This window comes from Canis lupus, chromosome 17 (genome assembly GCF_048164855.1).
Source record: "Canis lupus baileyi chromosome 17, mCanLup2.hap1, whole genome shotgun sequence".
Classification (NCBI taxonomy): domain Eukaryota; kingdom Metazoa; phylum Chordata; class Mammalia; order Carnivora; family Canidae; genus Canis; species Canis lupus.
The window spans coordinates 52,860,862-52,883,791 of NC_132854.1; the positions used below are offsets into that span (position 1 = coordinate 52,860,862).

Below are 22,930 nucleotides of genomic sequence, written 5' to 3' on the forward strand. Positions count from 1 at the left end.
TTATGTTTCATCATTGTTCAGGTCAGAAAGCTTAAGTAGTTCATTTTGTTTGGGCCCCATCCTCGTGTGGCTTCATTAAAGCTAAGGAAGACATATAAACTTGAGATTAGTTATAATATCTCTTCTTAATTATGCATAGCAAAAATGAATTGAACCAACAAAAAACCAAATATGAAAAAAGATAATGCTTTCCCAGTCACTGGGAAAGATTAGGAAGACCACATCAAGGAATTTTCACTGGTTTATAGTATCCTTGATCACAACTCAACTTCTTTCTCTCTGAATGCCCCATGTACCAAAAAGGAATCACAGTGTATGTACCCTGAGTATTACAGAGGAGGTGGGTAGGATTGGGTATTATTTAGGAACAACAGGACTCAGGAAGCAGTAACCACCCCTCCCTACCCTAAGTAGAAGACAAATGTCAAAATATCATTATAAACTTAAGCTACCATGAATCAAAACAACTTTGATAGGATTAGCCATCTGTGGAACTGTTCCCGAAAATAACAAAATCTCATCAGGGAGCCACCAATCTAAAATGTAATTACTCTAAAATGAGCTATAACCTAATTAATTGTAACCTCGCCTGTTATAAGGTAATGTAATGGTTGATTCTTTTGCTGACAGGATATTTAAAAAGAGAGCTGGGCTGTAGAGCATTTGTCTATAGGTATCCAAAACTATTCACGAGAGGGATGCCCCCGTAGTTTGGGTGCGTAAAGCGGATTCCGTCTCCACCCCTTAAAAGAACCTGGAGGTGATTTCCCAATTCTGTGCTTACCACACCACACAAGGTATTTTAAATGCCTTTTTGCTGCAAATTTAAACACCATTCTCGCTGCATCCCAGGAAATGCTCCTAGACATTTCCTCTACCCTGGGTGTGTGCTTTTCCTTCGTATGTTAGAAAAATTAGCTTCTCCAGGTGGTTTGCAGAGAAACAGTGGCCCCGTGGTGGAAGTCTTTGATACAGACCTGCAGTCAACAAAAGAAGAGAGACATCGAAAGGGACTCAAGAACCTTCAACCATTATTAGAAATTTAAGAATATTTCATTTCGTTTTCTTTTAAAGATTTTTATTTATTTATTTATTTATTCATTCATTCATTCATTCATTCTTGAGAGACAGAGAGAGAGAGGCAGAGACACAGGCAGAGGGAGAAGCAGGCTCCATGGAGGGAGCCCAACGTAGGACTTGATCCCGGGACTCCAGGATCACGCCCTGGGCCAAAGGCAGGCACTAAACCGCTGAGCCACCCGGGCTGCCCCCGTTTTCTTTACTAATTTAAGAATACTGTTGGTGAAGAACAGGTGGAAAAAGCCACTGTTTGAGAAATATTCGAATTACACAAGCTTTTTATTTTTCTCAATTAATTTGATCCTCAAAACAACACTGTGAGGTGGCTAAGAATAACATTATTTAGGGCTGTTTTGCAAATTTGAAAGTCGAAGTGTGTGGAGACAGAAGAATTTTTTTTTTTTTTTTTGTCTGCCTGGTACTTCTAGTTGCTTTACTTGATAAACTATTATCTCATTTAATCATCACTACACACCTAAAGAAGACTCATATTATAATCTCCATCTTACTGGTGAAATGGCTCAGGAGGTTTTCATAGTATCAGTGTCACATAGATAGCAAGTAGTAGAACTGGCATTCTAAACTGGAACCCAGACTCTAGTTCTCAAGATCTTTCCTCAGCATCACACTCTGTCCTCTCTAATGCATGTATGCACCAGATAGGGCCTGACCTGGCCTCTAACTGATTAGCTTGTACCAGTATGCATCCTTCCCTGACTTTACCGTCACTTTCTCCTCCAACCATTTTCAGCTCCAACCATTTTCTAACAAGGGAGAAGGTACAGCATGGAAGGTGCAGCAAACTTCAGACATTTAGGTGGATTTCTTTCCCATTTCTTTAACTGCCCTTTGACCAGTGGAGTATTTCCAACTATAGGGAACTTGACTTTCATGTTTCCAATTGTGGTTTTCCCTCTTTGAATATCCACTGAATTTAATTATTTTATGTGTTCTCTGCACCTGAATATAAACTTCATTTGGAAAGTCTTAATCAGCATTGTGTTTCCAGACCAAGGAATGCTCTCTGTCATTTTGAAATGTTCAATAAATGTCAGTTGCATGGATGTATGAATGAATGGCTTTTTGTGCCCAAATATATATTCCTTGATAGTATATTCATGTCAAGAGATGAAGAGTAGCTACAAGTATATGGTTTATACATCCTAACATACAAACTATGTCTTTGGTGGGGGGGGTGGATTATCTGGGAATTTGGATTTTTATGCCAAGACTTTTTAGTTTGAATGATGTATTAGGCTCTGTTTAAATACTGATGCTGAATCTTGGGATTTTCCTCTACATTCTATTACTAGCTTCAGCCATGATAATGCTTCTCTTAAGATTCATGCTTTTACAGTGCTTTGTGTCTTTGTAAAGTCTTGATTTCACATCCTGTTACTGACAACAGTAATGTGCCTACCCTACTGTTCTTCCCACATTAAAAAAAAAAAAAAGTTTTTTTAAATCCAGTTTGCCAACATATAGTATAACACGCCCCAAATTTTGAAATTATTTAGATGATGACTGGATTTATCTGGAGTTGATTGCTTTAATTAATACCAAACGATTAATACCAAACAATTCATTGTTGAGTTTGAAATTAATATTTACAGCTCACTGAAATAAATTTGCTTCAAGTATTAAGAAATTATTATTTCTATTAATATTTTCTTCTCAACCCCATGCTTTCTTAATTTAAGAAAGGATATTTAGTTACTTTTCATTTCATGTATGTATAAGCAGATGTGGCAAGACTGCTTGGCACAGAGAGAATGATTTATTTTTCATTGCTCTATGCACTTATTTAATCTGGGACATTGTTTTAAAACTTTGGGTTGTGACCCATTACTAATTTGTGTGATCCAGTTAGTAAATTGCAGCAAACGTTATTTTAAAGTGAAACAGAAAAAAGAGAAAAGTCAGAGTGCATTGCACTAGTAAAGAAGAGGAAGTTTTGTTACATATGTGCATTTCTTACTGTGGGTCATAGCCTTTAAAAAGTTTGGAAGTCACTCATCAGAGATTTGGTAAGATATGGAAATCATAAAGTATGAATTCAGCATTTTATGAGATTACCAAATTTCTAATATTTGGTTGTTTCAGAGACTAGTTTGCACATATATGTGCATATGTATACATATGAGGTGAGAACAAAGTCAGTTTATGAAATTTTAAGTGAATTTGGACCAAAGATTTTTCTCTCTTCAGGTGGAGTATAATGACCTATGAACTCAAATTGCCACCAAAGGCTTCTCTACTTCCAGAACCTCCAGAAGCATCCGAAGAATTTTATGTAAGACTTTAACCCTTTGCCTATTTATCATTTGGAGATACGGGTAAATATCTTGAACAAAATAGAAAACTTTATAAGATATAGTAGCACGTTTACTTAATTTTATTTTTTATTGTTTTGGGTGTGGGTTCATTGACTACTTCTAGTCCCCCCTGCCCCAAAAGAAGGAATCCTTATGATCTAGGATCGAATCCTTCCATGACCACTATCCTGGGACTGTGAACTTAGCCACATCACTCACTGTCATGGGCCTCCACTACTTTATCTGTAGAGCAAGGTCCCAGTGTTGGGAGGAAGAAACTAAGGAATGTATATAGAGCACCAGGCATGCAAGTTCCCTTTCCACACCCCGATAGTTTTCCCTGAGTATTTATTCCACCTGCCTGCCTCCTTTTACCAGCAGGGCTCCCGGGAAGACCAGCCAATTACAGGTTCCCATTTAGCTTTTACACATCTGCTGCTTTGGCCATGGGCACCTATCTGACTAGAAGGTGTTAACTCAGCAATTTTCAAACACCGATACTTGCGGGCAGGGTATTATATAATTTCTCTCTTCTTTCTTTGCCTGCCTCATTGAGGGTTCACCATTACAAGTTTCCAGGTTAAGCCTGTTGATCAAGATAAAACAGAAGAAGAAAGACAGCTCCCTTCATTCCATGTCTGCTACAGATCAATAATAACTATAGTTTTAGATGTTATTAAAGATTCATGGTTCTGATTAAACCTCAAAGCGCTGGAGAATTGAAACAGATCTCAATTTTCAAAGGATTATTTTCTGACTGACAAAACCATTTAATCCATAATAATTTACTTTTCCTCCTAGGAAAATTCATCTATTTTACAGTTGAAGTTTTTGTTTTTTCATTAAGAAAATTATGAACTTGTCAAAACTAAGGAAAGGAATGATAACTAGATACATGGAGCTGTTCCTTAAAGGAGCTAGTTGTAATTTAACACCTTTTTCTGATCTCAAGGTAGCAAAAATTGCCTCTAAAAAATACAGAAAGACAAAAATATATGAAAAAATAACCTTACTTATAGCGCTGACACTCAAAGATAATTACCATTAAAGATTAATATGTTTACTATTTTATTTTCAGCAGCATTTTTACTTAGAGTATTATTTTATCTAACTATGAAATGATCGTGTTTTTATAGAAACCAGTCTTTTTTCTTTAGTATTTTTGTAAATCTTATTAATTTTCTCCCCAAAGGGACAAAAGGAAAAATTATTTTGCTTTATTTAGAGTTGTCTGTTTCCTAGCACATAAAATAAAGGTACACAGTTTATTTTTATTACATATATATAGTTGCTAAATATGCGATATGGTTGTTAACTACATGGAAAAAATCTTTTTTTAGTATAAAAAGGTTTTAATTGAAACTTATTTTGTTTTTTTATTAAAATATTTCATAACAAAAGGATAGCATGCCTTAAGATTAAAGTTAAATGAGTGTTCTATATCACCCCCGACGAGTCACCATGTGACTTTTTTCCCTTAAAACCGTAATAAAAGCAAGCTGAACCTTCCTTCTTAGGCTTAACCTAATTTCCCAGCTTATATTTTTTTAAGTATTCATTTTAAATTCCTTTATGCATGATTGTGAAATTATTATTTTTCCAGTTTTCCTAAAAAGGGCACGAATGTGGTTGAACTTCCTAATTATCTTATTAACTCAGCATTCCACTGGCATCGTAGAATTGCAGAGCTTAAAGAATTGTGACAGTTTTATTGATTAATTCCTTATGGCCATAATTAAGTAATTCTGTTTGCTGTTGTATTTTTAAACATAGCAAAAACAACAATTCCATGATTTCCTTCAATAACAATGATTCTGTTAATACTCCATGTTAGAAAACATATTATTTACATTTAACGGGAAGTCCCCTTGCCATCATGTTCTTTTCTCCTCTACCCCTTTGCGAATGAGTATGTATCCCCCCAGTGACATTAGGCTCAGTTCATGTCTATCCTCACCTCAGGTATCACTTGCTCTAAGAAGCCATCCCTCATCCCCCATGCCCTTGTACTACCTCCTTCCTCACAAGTTCCAAAGCCCCCTTCCATTGTCACCTTCCATTATCTTGGTGCTGTTGTACTGTCAAGACCAGGCAATGTGTTATTCATTCACCATTGTATTGTCATCTGGTGTCGTGACTGGCACAAAGTGGACAGTTAATAAAAAAAATTCTTATTGTTAATTTTTGGTCTAAATACCAAACACTTTTGGAACTATGGTCATCGTGGCATCAAAGCCCTCTGGCTTCATCTATTTCTTGGAAACCAGATTCTTATTGCTTTCCAATTGGATTAAAACCTTTTTTGATACAGGAGTCATAGTTTTAATCTGTTTTGTATCATACCCCAATCACACTAGTCAATAGATGCTTATTTATTAATGATAAGTCATCAAAAAGAAGGTGTGAGCTGCTGTATCTCCACCAACTCCCCTAAAATAGGAGAGAGTGGCCTCAACTCTCTGGAAATGAACTTCTTCCTATTAATTTGTTTTAAATTTACTCTTATTGAAAGCTTCTCTCCCCCCAGTTCTTTCTGTTTCTTCGCTGCTTTGTAACAGCATGGTAAGATATTATAACTATTTTTTCATTAATTTAACAATATTAAATGCCGTGGGTATCTGGGAGTGGACATAGAAGACTTGCCCTATTGCTTCAGTTAGTTTAGAAATGGTAGTTCCCAAACTGTGTGCACCATGGTGGCCTCAGGCCACTGCAGTGAGCTCAGAGGGCTCCCGTGAGATAGTTTTAAATTTCAAAGAAAATTTAATTGTAATACTCAATATCTGTCAGACAACATACAGACTACTAGCTTGAAGTACTGGACAGTTTAAACATTAGGTTGCACTCCTTTTCTTCTGATGACAGCATATTTTTGTGAAGCTTGGGTTTTTAGTAGTCACTGTGATAAAAAGCAAACACCACACAAATTAGTGTTGAGTAGGAAATGAGGTTGTTACTGTCCAATCTGATTTCAAGGCTTGAGGTGTATACAGTGCCCCCAGGCTCACAGCTAGTTGTTTAAGAATGCAATGAGATACTGTTGTTTCTTTTAAATTATACTTACTGTTTTTTCAAATGGCTAGTAAGTTGTTAGGATATAAGGACTTATTAAGTTGTTTGTATTTACCTACTGTTAGGGATTCCTCTTGGCCTAGGGGTATTGTGACAAAATCGTTCAGACGTTTAAAGATGCTATGAGGCCAGAAAGTTGGAGAATCTCGGTTCCAGTGGGAGGGACAGACAATAAAGGATTAGCTATGTTTAAGTTATTTTCAGGGTATAATGGTTGCACATAAGAGAGGATTCTTAGTCTGGCAAGTTCAGGGAAGTCTCTACAGAGGAGGTTGTACCTATACTGGATTTTCAGCACAAAAGAAGAGAAGTGGGAATTAGCCAGTTGAAAAAGAGCATGACGTAGAACCTGATAGTAAGGACCTTGGTACATTTGGGGCACTGCAAGTGATACCATTGAGTTAGAGCATGTTGTGCAAGGGAAGAGCATCAAAAGACATGACAGAGGAAAGAAGGAGGGTTTGGATCATGGAGAATCCAGGGAATTATGGAAGGTCTTGCATGTTTTTTTAAAAAATATTTTATTTATTTATTTGAGAGAGAGAGAGACTGAATGAGCAAACGAGAGAGAAAACACAAGTGAGGGGAGGGGCAGAGGGACAGGGAGAAGCAGACTCCCCTCTGAGCAGGGATCCCAACACTGGGCTCAATCCCAGGACTCCAGGACCTTGACCTGAGCTGAAGGCAGACGCCCAACAGATTGAGTCACCCAGGTGCCTCTGGAAGGTCTTGCATGTTAGCTGAAGAGTTTTGACTAATCCCCTCAAACGTGTTAAGGAGAAATGTAGCATGATCAGATTTGTGCTTTAGAAAAAAATCACTGTGTCATGAAGTGGAGAATGGTTTGAAAGGAGTAGGAGAGATATAGAGATCCCAACTATGCTGTTACAATACACTTAAGAAATGACAAAATTTATGTTCAGTAAATGCTGTTAAATAAAGACCAAGGCTTGCTTGGAGAGGGGGTGGGCAATATGGTAGGTAAGCCATGGACATGGTCCCATAATTGGTTTCTTCTTCATTAGCTATAGGTCTTGGGCAAATTGCTCAACTCATCAGAGCCTGAAGCTCCTTGGCTATAAAACAGGACAATTAATGGGATAAATATATACAGAATACTTAATCACAGTGCCTGATATAGAATAAAAATAATTATTATTATTACCTTAACTTCCTGACTCTAAGTGACTACACAGTAGGTTAATAAGTGACATCAATAATTTTATCTTTGGACAGAGAGGTTGTTTCGTTTTCCTCTGGAAGTGGTTGTCTTTTTTGCCTTTGATTATTTTTGACAGACAAAAGCTTGGGTTTTTACATGTCCATTCAAATGGAATTAATGAGAGTTTAAAATATTTCCCTTACATTCTTAGGCTTTATGATAATCTGTCCTGTAGGGAAAAGAAATTAAAACTAATCTTTTTTGAAAAATATTTCCCCTCATTGCTTTTTAAAACGTCGTATTTTCATTTTTCTGATCTTGACTATCAAGTTGCAGCTTTTAATGTTTAGACTGGAAGATGAGTGAAGTGGATTTGCCAGTGAACACAATATTGTGTGAGGCTTTGAGGCTCCTCCCCTCCCATCTTTCTGCCTGTCAAAAAAGTAAGGTGGAAATTCAAAAGATTAGCCACTGGTGGAATTGAATGGAAATCGGGAATGAGATCTGTTTGGGAAGACACTAGTCAGGAAGGCTTTGGTGGGGTGGGGGAGGTAATTGGATCTTCCTTTAAGTCTAAGTAAACTGGTACTGATGGGTAAGAAGCAACGGAAGGATATTTGAGTAGAGCAGAAGAGCATAGGAGACCAGCTGGAACACAGCATGTGATTTACACTGGGAATTTTTTTTTTAAAGATTTTATTTATTCATGAGAGAGAGAGAGAGAATGAGAGAGAGGCAGAGACACAAGCAAAGGGAGAAGCAGGCTCCATGCAGGGAGCTCAACGTGGGACTCGATCCCGGGTCTCCAGGATCACGCCCTGGGCTGAAGGCAGGCGCTAAACCGCCGAGCCACCCAGGCTGCCCTACACTGGGAATTTTTGAACCATATGAGGTGGTATATATTTGAGGCAAAAATTTGTATGGAAGGTTCTCAATTGAAGCTATTTAAATATTGTGCACATTTTTATTTATTGGGAAGGTATGTTCTTTCAATAGAATGTTAAATTTTGAGTCAAACAGAAAGGGGGATATAGGGCTCCCTGAGCATTTTGATTATGTCTGAGAGGTATGTTTATATACATGGTTGTATGACAGTGCACTCAGCATTCTAAAAAACTTTTTATTGAACTATACATACAGGAAAGTGCACAGATCATAAATGTACCATTGGTAAGTTTCCACAAGCTAAATGAACCCAGATCACGAGGCAAGGCAACATCACCAGCACCCCTTCCATTTATCACCCCCACCTCCCACCCCAAGAACTTCTCTCCTGGCTTCTAAAAGCATAGATTATTTTGGTCTGTTTCTGTGTTTATAAAATGAATCATTTTGTAAGCAGCCCTTCTCTGAATCTTTCCATTCAACATCATGTCTAGCGTTCATCCATATTACAGCAGAGATGTAAATCACGCATTCTCATTGCCCCCTGGTATCCCATGGCCCAGATGTGCTACAATCTGTTATCCATGCTACTATCGAATGAATGTTGTGTGAATGTTTTCTATCACGTGTCTTTTGCTGAATGCACATCACATTTCTTTGGGGCATATACATATGTAGAAATTCAATTGCTGGGCCCTATGGTATATGCACATGTTCAGCTTTGATAGACATCCAGCAGTTTTCTGGAGTGTTTCTATCAACTCCTGCTCTCCCACCAACAGCGACTGAGAGTTCTCTTGCTCCACAACCATGCCAATACTTGGCACTTTCCAGGTGTGGTTGCTGCTTCTGTTTTCGTTTTAGCTCTGCTGGCAGATACAGTGGAACCCCCATGGTGGTTTTAGTTTGTGTTTGCCTGAAGCCCGATGAGGTTGATCACCTTTCATCGGTTGTGGACCATTGGTATACCTTCCTCTTTAAGCTTCTAGTCTTTTGCCCATTTTTCATCGGGTCATCTGGCGCTTGCTTTTTTGTGCCGACTCAGAGGAGTTCTTTATGTATTCAGCTATTCAACATTTTTTTAATTTAATGGATTTTATGGATTTTTTTTAAGACTACTTAATTCAGATTAAGGAATTTCAGAAACTAAAAGCCTTCTACTGAAAGGAAGTATTTATTTCATATGATGACTCTTTTATATATTTCATTATAGTCATTGCCTTGTGTCATGTGTGTCCTGAGTGGTCCCATTTTGGAAGAAATAGTAACTGAGCTGTATGAATGTCAGCAATGATAATACAGTGTAGGTTTTTTATGTTTTCAGATGACAATTTATGAGGACTCAGTTGCAGCTCATCTTACAAAAATCCTCAATTCTGATGAACATGCAGTGATCATATCATCTGCCAAGTGAGTGATGAAGCCATGAAATAGTTGTATGGTGAAAACGCTCATTCCTACCATTTATGTCACTTTGTAATTTTTTTCCCCAAAAAAACCTATGAAATAGCTTACAGAATTAGATATACTAAACTTGCATTTGGTTTTTTAAAAAATCACTTTAGCATCTTATTTGCAGTAGAGTATATATTTAGAGGGATTTTTTTTGGCTGCCTAGGCTGAAACTTTTTTTTATCAGAATGGTGTGGTAAGTGTTTAGAGTTTAATTAGCCCAAGCTCGTATTTAAAGAACACTCATATGTAAACTAAATAGAATTTCCATTAAAAAATTTAAAAAATAAAATAAAAAATAAGAAAATAAAGAAGCATTGATGATTAAATATACTATGGAAAACACATTTCACTACAGTTTATTATTTCCATAAACACTACTCTTTAGGAACTGTTTACATCAGGAAAGGGAAGATATTGAAGAGATTTTTCAAAATGACATTTATCAGCATGTTTAAATTACATAATTATATTTTAATTCAAAGTTATCAGATTTTAGTTAAGTTGATTCTGTACATGGAGCCAGAGCTACTTGATTTTATTATCCCAAATGCTGCCTGCCTGGAATTTAGAATTCAGTTTTGAAGCATCCTATACTGATGTCCTGAGATCAAGAAAGTCAGCTAGAGGAAAGGGTGAAACCCACTGAAATTTTCAACCGATAAGCCAAAGGTAAAAGTATGCTTTAGGATTCTGGCTTGGCAAGGAAATACTACTATTACACAGAGAGAGGAGAAAAAGAAGAAGGAGAGTGAGGGATTAGGGAATTGGTGGAGGCAAAATACACCAACTTTAGTGTATGTTATATACTTCCTTTGCACAGAATCAAGGGAAGATAAATCATTTCAAACAAATTTGCATGTGACAGTATAAATGTAGTGACAGTTACTGTGGATGCCATAAACCCCAGGAATAGGAAACAGGGCTGAGTGATAGAAGAGATGTTGAACAGCTTAAGGCAGGAGAGCACACTGGTTGTGCAGAGAGGTGGGCTGCAGACTCTTGTGTTTGATGCCCAGTGCTGCTGCTGGATTTCTGTCGCTGTCATTTGGTTGGGCGTTTTCTGATGAAGTGGATTGCCTTATGGTGAAATGTAGATATGTCATGTTTGCCCCAGGCCTCAGCACTCCCTATTGTCTTCCCCCTCTTGGGACAAATTTATATACTAAAGTCGTTCCTTAAGTGCTTAAGTTATTTCTATGAGGAAGACATTTGCATTTGCCACCCTTGGTCTATGAATCAAATGCTTTTTTTTTAAATAGGACATTTAGAAGATATAGCTAGAAAAGATGGAAAGCTGAAATAGAAACTTTGAAAAAGTATAACAAGTTATAAAAGGATTATTCTTTGATGCAGTCAAGTAAATATTTTATCTGGCCACCTTTCATAGTTTAGATGGCCGTCTTTCATAGTTAGCAATCATTAATTTTAGCCTTCATGTGTTTGATGTGTTTAATTAGTGCCTTCTATACATCTTACATATTTTTAATTGAGACATGATTTATTATAACATTGTCTTTTGTTAAATAAAATCTTACATAGAATTCCAGTATTTAAAAAATTAAAATTCTATTTTTATCATTAATAAATTGGACAGGATTAAATTATCAATCATTTATGAGAAAAATTAAGCAATAAGATTATAGATGACAGTTATAATTTTACATTTGATCCAGTTTCTAGTTATTTCTGTATCTTACTTTGACTATTGAAGACAATTTCCCTATTACCATGTAACTGAAATAAAACATAGGAATAACTGGAAACTGTATCAAATATAGTCTAAGATTTGCACAAAAAAATGAATTCTAATGTTGAAGCTAGCATATTATTTGTCTGAGATCTCCAATGACTGAACATGTAAAAAATTATATTTTATATTTCTAAATGAAATCTGAATGAAGTATTTGCAGAATCTTTGAAGAATTTCTGGGAAACAGCTTGAAAACCACTGTAAATCACAGGGTTGGACCAAGTAGAAGTAAATCTAAGGTCCTAGCTGAGATTTGACCATTTGGTAGCTTTGTGGCCTATGTCTGTTTTATCAAGCATAAGAATGGAAAGAGTGCCTGTCCTGTCTCCGTCATGAAACTGTTGGGAGAATTAAATTGAGTAATGAAATAAATATAGAGCTTGTAAACTACAGAGTGCTATATTAAATTATAGTATCATCATCTCATGTTTTAATCAATTACATTCAAATTTTTTCTTTGACCTAAGGCTGGCTCTTTGTCTAGGCTCTACTATTAGCTAAAAGCTTTGGATTTCTCTCTGACTAGCTCATTTACCTCTAAACAGATTTTGTTCCAACCCTGGCCCCCTCTTGTCACTCATCTGTGCTCCCAGGCTGCCCAGCAACCTGCCTTTATAACCCTGGATTAAAATTTTACAGGATTTTCCATAAAGAGGTTCAAGAGAGAAAAGAAAGGACAAAATGTAGTAAATTTTTATCAGTGATATATTTTAAATTTAATTTTTGTTATGAACATCGTCAAACAAATATAAAAGTAAAGAGACTGGTATAATGGTTTCCCGCCATACCCATCACATGGCTTCAGTATTTATCAAAATTTTGTCATCTACTCCCACTTTCTTTTGCTACAATCTCTAAGCAAATCCCAGAAATTATTTTATTCTGCTTTCAGTCTATATACCTAATAATCTTATTAAAAAGTCTAATAAAATTAGTAATACTTCTCTAAGAGCATATATATTACTCAACCCATAATCCATTTCCCCTAATTATTTCAAAGTTATTTTTAAATAGTTGAGTTGTTCAAATCAAAATCCAAACAAGATTCACATATTGCATTTGGGCTGTATGTCCCTTTAAAACTTGTAAAGTCTATAATAGTTTTCCCTTCTTAAAAAAATTTTTTTGTTGTTATCAAGGTATGACATATACACAGTAAAGTGCCCAAATCATAAGGGTATAATTTAGTGATGAGAAAGAGGAATAAACGTACATATGTTCACATACACATTCTTGTAATCACCACCTAGATAACATGGAATTCCCTTCCTTTCTTAATGCCATCTACTTGTTAAATGATACAATATTAAGGCAGGATGTTTTAACAATCTTGTGCGTATTTATATTTGTTTTATGAAATGGTAATTCCCAGGAGCCCAAGCTGTTTGAACTATTTTTAAAATGCTGAAAATACTGATGGAAAAGCTATAATCCATTAACTTAGCTAGCGTGTAGGTTAACTAATGTAGTTACTATGGGTTAACCAACAAAGTGTTAACATCTCTTTGATTTTTGAAATTTTGTAAGTTTGGTATGATAACATGAGTTACCTTCAGAGAATCAGAAGGATTAATTAGCAAGTATGGGTGTCATATATTAATAAAAAATAATAAAAATAATAATAAATGAAATTTTCCCTGTAGACAGAACTTCTTAGAAAATGGGATCATCAGCCAGAAAAAATAATAAGGTTGGAACTATTGCCATAGAACCACAGAATTTCAGATCTCGTATCTATTTAGAGATAATTTAGGCAACACCTGTCATTGAATAGATGAGGTAAGATACGCAGTTGTTAGAATCTTTCCTTGGAACACAGAGATAGCTAAGGGTTTTTATAGATTATGCACTGATACTTGTAAATCATCTTTAATTTCTGATTGGAACTTTTTTACAAAAGATGGAAAATTAATTTTCCAGATTCTCGGAGGATGACCCCTGCCTGCCAATATGTGCATCTGTTTGGGCATCATTGCCATATTTTTCTTACTGTAGTGTTTGCATAATATAATGTCATTTATCCCTATTAAAAAAATAAGTGGTAAAATGATAAATGATGATACTGACACTGGTAATAAAAAGTATAGATCTCATGAATAATATAGTTGTGATGATAGTGGAAATCATCCAGCATGCTAAATATGGACTGTTGTTAGCTTCAACTGAATATTTGGTGCAATAGCAACTGCATATTTGTGCTCAACTTGGAAGGAAGAGAACAAAACTAAAAGAATTAAAATGCTTGGAAATTATCTTGTCAAAATTATGACTAACAATGATTTAAGATATAATTTTATAGTTCTATGGGAAAATCCACATTCCACTTTCACTTACTTGATTTTTGCACGTTTTCCAGAAATCTTTATGCATCAAAATAGAAAACTGTATCATGTGGAGAATGTCTTCCCTGTTACTATGGCAAATACATCTTAAAATTGTTTTTCTCCAATTTGCTGGTTCACAGGTGGTATGATTTTGAATCATGCCATGTTTAGGTGTCCATTTTATTTCAGTTTTAAGAATTCTACATTCATTATTTAGGTGTAATAGCAAGTTAATTTTTATTACAAGTATAAATATTTTATGCCTCTGGAATATGAAACTTATTGGATCCTAAGATAGACCACAACTTACTTGACAAGTATTTCCTAACACAGTCATACTCTCTTCCTTCAGCCTCCATCTCCAACATGACCCTATTGTTGCCACTTTCATTCGTAGGCTGATGGACCAACAGGCTCTGTCCCTAAGAGTTAGCAAAATACCAGCAAAAGTAGCTATGGTAATGTTATGACATATGCAATTTCACACATTTAACAGGAGAAAATTTTATCAAGACAGTTGTAATAACAGCAATGAAAACCTCTATTTCGGAGTTAAATAAAGAGGGAGAACTGTCAGTGTCTCCTCTCCTTAGGGATGGGACATCTTGGAGAAACTTTCAGTAAGGTTCATAGAAGGAATTTCATGACAGCCTGCCTTAACATTCCAAAATGTTCCATAAAAGTACTGTACATGAACAAAGAAGACCAAAATTGAGGTGAAGCACATGAATGCGTCTCTAATAGTAAGCTAGAGTCTCTGAATATATGTGAATTTAAAAAGCCAACAAAGAGATGTAAGGTTAGGAAATACTACTTTTTGTCCAAGTAAAAGCTAGAAATGGTTGCCAAAAAACTAAGAAAACAAAAATTATTAGGAATAATTCAGTTCTTTTTGAGATGATAAATGTGAAGGTTTGGAGTGGGTGTGGGTGTACTATATCCATGGAATGACTTGATGTCATGATACTTAAATATCTGGAAACATAATCATTATGTCACTCACATACCAGAGAAAATTGTTGAGTGTAATAGAAAAAAATAATTGCCAGAGCCCGCTTTTTTTCCCTTCAAATTTTTCAATCTATATCCATAATAAAGGGAAATATTATTATTTTAAAATATTCTGATTTTGTTTTCAGAAACACTATTAGTTCTTGCTACAAAAAGCTAGTCACATACTGTTCTGTTGGGTTGTTTTTAATCCAGCACCAGTCCCAAAGACTTTTGAAAGACGTATTTTAGTTAGTGTTAAGGTTTCATATTATTTTCTTCTTTTAATCTACTTCTATTGCAAAGAAATTGAATGTAATTAAAAGCGACAAACAAGTAAACCGTATATTGTTGACACTGACAAGCTCTAAATTAAATTAGTCTTGAATGTGACTGTGCTGGTTATCTTAAGGGAAAAAAACAAATGGATTTAAGGAGAATATAACTCAATTCAAGTGCCAGGTTAGTTACACAATCTCTTCTTCAGGAACAATATACTTTTGAGATAACAGATCATGAATAGGAGAGTGACAGTAACAACATTAAGTGACAAATTAATCCTCTTTTTTTTTAATCCTCTTTTTTTTTAACATCGCCAAGTTCTATTATGAAAATATGTAAGGTGCTGGAGATAATGCTAATTTATTAAAATGAGATCTATAAATACTCTTCTCAATAATTTAATTTAAATATTTGAGAAAGGCTTGTTATGACCTTAATACAATGTGTACACTTTATTCGTGTGCATTTCCACTTATAACTCAGTATGTCTTGAACTTATCTAGTATGTGTTATACAGCAGATAGAAGTATGGGTTTTATATACAAACGGTCCCTGTGCTTTGGCAATTTACCTGTTTGTGCTTGTTGTTAAATATGTTTGTACATCAAACTGAATCCACCTACAGGGTTTACTGAATTGCACAATTTCTCTTCCTTAAAGGATACTATGTGAAACTGTAAAGGACTTTGTTGCTAAAGTAGAGAAGTCATATGAAAAAACGTTGGAAAACACCGTTGCAGCCGATGCCATGGCCAGTAAAGTAAGCGGGTCACCTCAGGGCATGAAAGTTTTTTGCTGACAACGTTAACATTGAACTGTGTTTCACAGCTAAATTGATTACGTGACTTTCTTGCCAAAACATCTTAAATCAAGAGAAAAACTACTTTTGAATCAGATGTGAGGGACGAAAACATATTCTGTTTTATGGTTACGCTTGAATATATGGGAAACCTGCATTGCTGAAGACCATCCGACAACCTGAATTTTGTAACTCAGCTCCCTCTGCCCCACAGATTGGCATCCCCAAGGAGAAATGCCCCACAGTGGGGTCACAGAGGGGATAATGCTGGGCAGGTGGTGTTCCAGTGTGGAGAGGGATGGCTTTCTGTTTCCAGGCCAACTGATCATCAGGCTCACTCTTAGCATGGTTCCTTGGAATCCCCAGACATTATGGTCCTTGGCCTCTTTGCGGGTTCTTTTTCTTGCTTTGCCTTTTTCTTTATAGATTTCTTCCCCCCTTTATAAGCTTTCTGAGGCTAAAGTAAGAAGCTTAAAAGCTACTCTCTTTGCTTTCATATGTTCAAGGCCGGGCATTCTTACAAAAGGTTTGGCTTTCTTGGGCTTGCAAAGGAATGATCTCCAGATCTATGCTGTAGATGGTAATTCCATGGAGTTAAAGGAAAAGGAAATAGAAAGAAGCATAACATTTGATATTTTCAGCCTCTTTCTTGTTTTTCTATTCAATGGAGAGCTTCAGAAAATGGAATACCTCTCTGGCTATATTTTTTCTCTCTCTTTTTGAAAGATTTTATTTATTTATTCATGAGAGACACGAGAAAGAGAGGCAGACAAATAAGCAGAGGGAGAAGGAGGCTCTCTGTGGGGAGCCTGATGTGGGACTCAATCCCAGGACTCCGGGATCATGACCTGAGCCAAAGACAGTTGCTCAACCGCTGAGCCATCTAGGTGCCTCCATATTTTTTTCTCTTAACAGTTTCTGCCGTAGCCTTGTCTTAGCATGACATCAAAGACAAATAAATGGAGAAGGAAAGGACAGGAATCTGTGTGGTGAGAAAAGCTATAGTAGGGCAGTTGTAGCAACATCTTCAGGCCTTCATGTTTCTTTACCCTTCGTCACTCGAGAGAAGCAGACAGAAACAAGGGCAGAGTGCTGGTTTTTGCTTTCTCCATCTTCTTTTTCTTCTTTATCCTCATGCATTTTCCTTTTTGCTCTTTTTTTTTTTTTGAGTCAGTAATCCCATAGGCACCTTTCACCCCTTTCACAAGCAAAGCTTTGAAGGAGAGCTTACCAAGACTCAGCCAGACCTGCAGTTTGTGATGATCAAAATGGTACCATTCATCAATCACTTTTTAAAAAGCTTACACAGTGTTTTGTAAGATACATAATTTTTTTGTGGAATGTGTCACTTTGTAGTGAAGTGTTTGTTCTTTTCAAGGAAAAATACCTGTATAATGATGATAGAGATTTTCTTATAAGGAAAACTACTGATACAAAGACGGTAGAGTTGGGATATTCCAGAAGCACACCTAAAAATTTACATAATTGTGCTCTTGTTTTTAAATGATAAGTTATTTCATCTATAAGCTGTATCATGTATAATGGATAGCCAATTAATTGGTAAATATTAATATAGGCATCTTTCCTCTAAAATCAGAACTGATTCACTCAAATTGTCCTTTTCCATTTCCACCAAATGAAAATTCATTACTGTATTTTTGTTTTCATAGTGTTCAGTCCTAAATGAAAAGCTTGAACAACTGCTTCAAGCCTTGCACACAGATTCCCAGGCCACCCCCATTGTCCCAGGCATCCGCTCTGTCATTGTAGAAGAAGATACCGTGGAATCTTCCAGTGAAGAATCCTTGTGTGAAAGCAAAGAACAACTCGTGGATGACCCTACGAAACCTCCATCCCAGAAAGCTGTCAAACCAAAGGAAATAATGTTGCGGGCAAACAGTTTAAAGAAAGCAGTGAGGCAAGTCATTGAAGAAGCCGGCAAAGGTACACATGAACAAAATTAGCTTTTGAAGTTAGCATCATCCCTATATTGTAAGCACAATGGAATTTCCATGTTGGTCACACTGTGCGCGTGCGCGCACACACACACACACACACACACACCCCATTTTTAGGCAGGACAGAAGAAGAAGCCATTAGAATGAAATCTGTACTATTTATTGTTTTAGTAGGATCAGTACACTAATGATATAGAAACTAACACATCAAAGATAAAAATACACTGGAAACATTGAAAATTAATAATTTAAAAATTTTAAATATCTTTCACCTAATTGGAATCTTTTTTTTTAAAGATTTTATTTATTTATTCATGAGAGACACAGAGGAGAGAGAGAGAGGCAGAGACACAGGCAGAGGGAGAAGCAGGCCCCAAGCAGGGAGCCCGACGTGAGACTCGATCCCGGGTCTTCAGGATCATGCTGCCCTAAACCGCTGAGCCATCTGGGCTGCCCACCTAATTGGAATCTGTTGCGTTCTTAAAGAAAATCAAACCTGTAAATTACTTTGAAAATGCTTTCTTAAATTCATTTCCTAAATGTTTATGTTGCTTTTTAAAGAGCCTATAAAAAAAATTAAAAAAATTTTTTTTTTAATTAAAAAATTTAAAAAAAAAGAGCCTATAAAGAGGGCAGCCCAGGTGGCTTAGTGGTTTAGTGCCGCCTTCAGCCCAGGGTGTGATCCTGGAGACCTGGGATTGAGTCCCGCTTTGGGCTCCCTGCATGGAGCCTGCTTCTGCCTGTGTCTCTTCCCCTCTCTCTCTCCGTCTCTCATGAATAAATAAATAAAATCTTAAAAAAAAAAGAGAGAGAGCCTATAAAGATTTTGCCTATATTTTAATTTTTTGTATTAATATATTGTATATCCTTCTCTTAGAATTTTAGTAGTGGGCTCAAGTTAACTTTAATATAAAAAATTAGTATTTGAAAACCCTTTACAGGTTGTAACTTGTAGTTGGATTTATTAGTGTTTATTTGTGAATATGGAATTTCTTTCGCTTTATGTTTCATTTTACTTTTTAAGCGTATATTAATATTTATGGATTTTATTTTTACTTGTGCAAACATATTTCCCTACTTACTACTTAAAGTTATGGATGACCAGACCGTTCATCCCTGTGAACCAGTTAACCAGTCATTTGATAACGATAGTACAGAAACAGATGAATCTAAAGAAGAATCTAAAGATGATGATGCAAAAGAGTCATTAACTGGTAAGAAAACTATAATTATTTCGCAATTAAATAGATTCCCATTCTGCTTTTAGTTTTCAAAAGGCTTATTGGTTTGAAATAAGCTTTGTATTTTTATTTTTAACAAGGATTTTCAGAAGTTAAAGCTTAGATATTCATGAATACTAAAATTATAAAGGTAAAATTTTGGTGATTGTCAAGTACACTCTCATCCCTTTTTATCTTATAACCTGGAGATTGTCATAATAAACTAAGGATTATGGTACCAAAATGGCTAAATATCTTAATTTTCCTGAGGAAAAAGGAAGAAACACCTAAATCAACAGATTTTAACCTGTTTTTAGCCCACAGATGCCTTTGAGAATTACGTGAAAGCTGCAGGTTGCACATGCACAAAATTTGCCACTTAAATAATTTTAGCAGTCCCTTGGATCCCATTGATGAGCCTGGACAGTTTGCTAATTCTTAATTGCTAAATTAATCTACAATATCACTGGACATCTAATTACAGCCCTGTCTCTACTGAAATTATTTTTGCCAGGAAATTAACATGTAGTCACTTGAAGAAGATTAATTATGCCTCTACCTTTTAAGTTTGAAGATAAATTTATACTTTTAATATTTCACATGGTATAAGGGAATACTTATTAATTGACTAGAATAGAGCAAAGCAGAAATTAAAATATTAATGAGGCCGAGAAGATAATATGAAAATAATTGCATAGTCCTAGTGAAAAGTCAACACTGTTAAATCAGAACAGCAATCATTAAGCTTTTCCTTTACTTTCGTTACAAATGCAATTGGGCAGATTGCTTAATTTCTCTGTAGTCTCGTCATTTGTAAAATAGTGATAATGATGTGCTCACTGGTTGTGAAGGCTAGAGAAGTTGATGTATATGGAGCACCTAGAATAGTGTGTGGTGCATAGTGCTGTGAAGGAGTGTTTGCTGTCTTTCTCACTATTATTAACTACTCCCTCCACTGCTGCTGCTATAATTACATTAGCTTTGAAAGAGTACTCCTTACTGTATGTAAAACTCTTAGAAACTTTGGAAGTAGACCATATAGACCTCACCTGTCTGGCATACAACCAGTGCATGCATATTCTAAACCCTGAGCCCTTTTAGGCTTCATATGTGTCTTTTCCTGCACACAACGTAGCTCTCTAACCTTACACCTCATAGACCTTAAAGATCCCTGTTGCAGCATATAATCCAGTACAGACATACTTGATAATCGTCTTGACAGATGGGCATTGAGCCTTTGGACTATTCACTTTCTTTTTTTTGGTTTGTTTTAAATATTTTATTTTTCTTTTTTAAGTAATCTCTACATCCAACGTGGAGCTCGAACCCACGACCCCAGGATCAAGAGTCGCAAGCTCTACGGACTGAGCCAGCCAGGCACCCCACCACTCACTTTCAATACATCCCATTCCTAAGATCAGCTTTTATTTGTTAGAAAGCTTTTCTTTATATTTGGCTTTATATTTTCTTCCTTAAATTTCTACCCATCAGCACACTAATTGATAATGTTTCATGTATGGTAATGTTAACAGTAACAACTGCTGACATTTGGTGCTTTATGGGTAGCTTCAAAGCAATTTCATATATCTCTTCACAGTATTGAAGATAAATCTGCCACATGACAGCCCTTAAATGATTCTGAAAACAGCTTTCATGGCATCATATCCTCTTCCCACACCTTCTATCTTTTTCACATTATCTCCTAAATTCTTTTACCAATTTTTAACTTGATTTCAAACTTTTTAGTTTTTCTGGTTGCATTCAATTGGTCAATATGATCCCCCATTTTGAACACAATCCTCCAAATATTTCTGTAGTATATAACAAATTGATAGCCATACACTACTCTTTCTGCACATTTTTTTATGTTATAAGGACTACCCAATATTTCTTCTTGGCATGAAGTATTGTACTGTAATACTATATAAACCTGGTCTCCTCCTATTTTGTGCGAGTGACTTTTTAAACCTGATTAGAATCATACATGCTCATCCTTATGAATTTTTATCTTTTCAATTTGGATCTATCATTGCATCCCGTCAAAATCTTTCGAAGCTTGATTATATCATCTCAAATTTACTTTATCTAGAGTTTAATAAGTAGGACTTGTATGGCTTCATCCATTAATAAAGCTGACTTAATAGAGCTGACAATGGCATTCTTACAGTATGATGTTTAATAATTTCCCTTAAGATGAGGAATTTCTCTTTGGAGGATTGGTTTTCTAGTGCTCATTGCTAATGGTTTTCCAACCAGCTACCATCCATCTTAGTATATTTTCATGAACTGAACATTTCCATTGTAGTCTACAAAGAAAACTAAAAAAGAAAGGTATGCAGCTATAAATATTGATATTGAAATAGACATAAGCTTACACGTGTTACAACATTTGATACCTTAATGTTGCAATATTTGATCTTATTTTCTAGCTAGTAATCCAATTTAGTGGGAATCAGTAGCAATAGAAGTACTTCTGTATTAAATAATCATTACTTTTTAAAGAGCATTCGTAATATTATTAAATTATGTAATAATTCATATGCCTGAGATGTACAATACAGTATATTAATATGATCAATGAGATGTTATGTTTAAAAAAGAGCCATGAAACATTAATTTAGTTACCTACAATGTTACATCAATCTTAGTCACTAGGATGCTCTCTGGTTTTTATCAGAGATGAATATCAAAAGTTGTTTTTATTAGAAATTAGCCCCAGGTCTCCCATCTGTCCAAAAAAAAAAAAAAAAAAAAAATGGCTGTTCTGCAGCTTTTCTTTAGTGCAGCTGGACTGTTTTGAAGAGAAAGAAGAGAGTGTAAGATTAATAAGATTAGTTTGTAATTAGTCTTAGGGAGAGTAAAGATAATTAAATTTTTGAGTATTTTTAAATTGAGTTTGAGGAATACTTTTTTTTAAACACCTGCCAATAGTTCCTAAATTAGTTAAAGATACTATTTGCTCTCCATTAAATTGCCCTAGTTTAGACAAAATTAAATCTCTTTTTTTTGTTGTTTGCTTTGAAAGTAATTTTGTTTTGGAATAATTTTTTAAATGTACCGAGCATTTACAAGAATATGATAGAACTGTTTTGGGCAAATCTTTGTTTTGAATATATAATTAATTGAGAAGTGCAGGAAACATTGGCTTCATTCAGACAAAAAAAAAACTTTTCCTTTCATGTGTGGAAGACAATGTTTCACATATTAGCTCTGGGAATTACATTAATTAAATTCGATCATTCACGCAACATTTATGACAAAAGGATTGCATTGGCGGTATACATTATAACACATACGTGCCAAGTTAAAAAATCATCAGGCTTCAACATTTCCTTTTTTTTTTTTTTTTTTTTTTTCCAACATTTCCTTTTATCCTTGAATGTGGGTTAGCCACATTCAAATTGGGAGTATTACTGACCTTTAATTATGCTAGGCCTGTATTTTCTACTGATCTCCGTCTATTTGAAATGAGTTATCAGGACATCTACCTGTGGCCAAATCCCTCCATACAGTAAATCTCAACGAAGTGAAAACAATGGTAAAAAAAAAAAAAATAGGTAAACACAACATAATATTTTCAGTTCTGTTAATTGACCTAAATGTGTATTAAATTATTTTGTGTCCTGAATTTATGAGGG

General features: G+C 35.4%; 1 protein-coding gene across 10 annotated transcripts in view; it reads left to right on the forward strand.

Moving 5' to 3' along the window:
• DGKH (diacylglycerol kinase eta) overlaps positions 1-22,930 on the forward strand; it is a 178,879-nt gene that overhangs the window by 113,709 nt on the left and 42,240 nt on the right. For all 10 annotated transcript variants that reach the window (XM_072782927.1, XM_072782932.1, XM_072782930.1 and 7 more), the window contains 5 exons: positions 3,289-3,373; positions 9,839-9,924; positions 15,976-16,075; positions 17,785-18,058; positions 19,164-19,286. In XM_072782927.1, the coding sequence (XP_072639028.1) occupies positions 3,289-3,373; positions 9,839-9,924; positions 15,976-16,075; positions 17,785-18,058; positions 19,164-19,286 (668 nt within the window). The remainder of the gene's footprint in view (positions 1-3,288; positions 3,374-9,838; positions 9,925-15,975; positions 16,076-17,784; positions 18,059-19,163; positions 19,287-22,930) is intronic.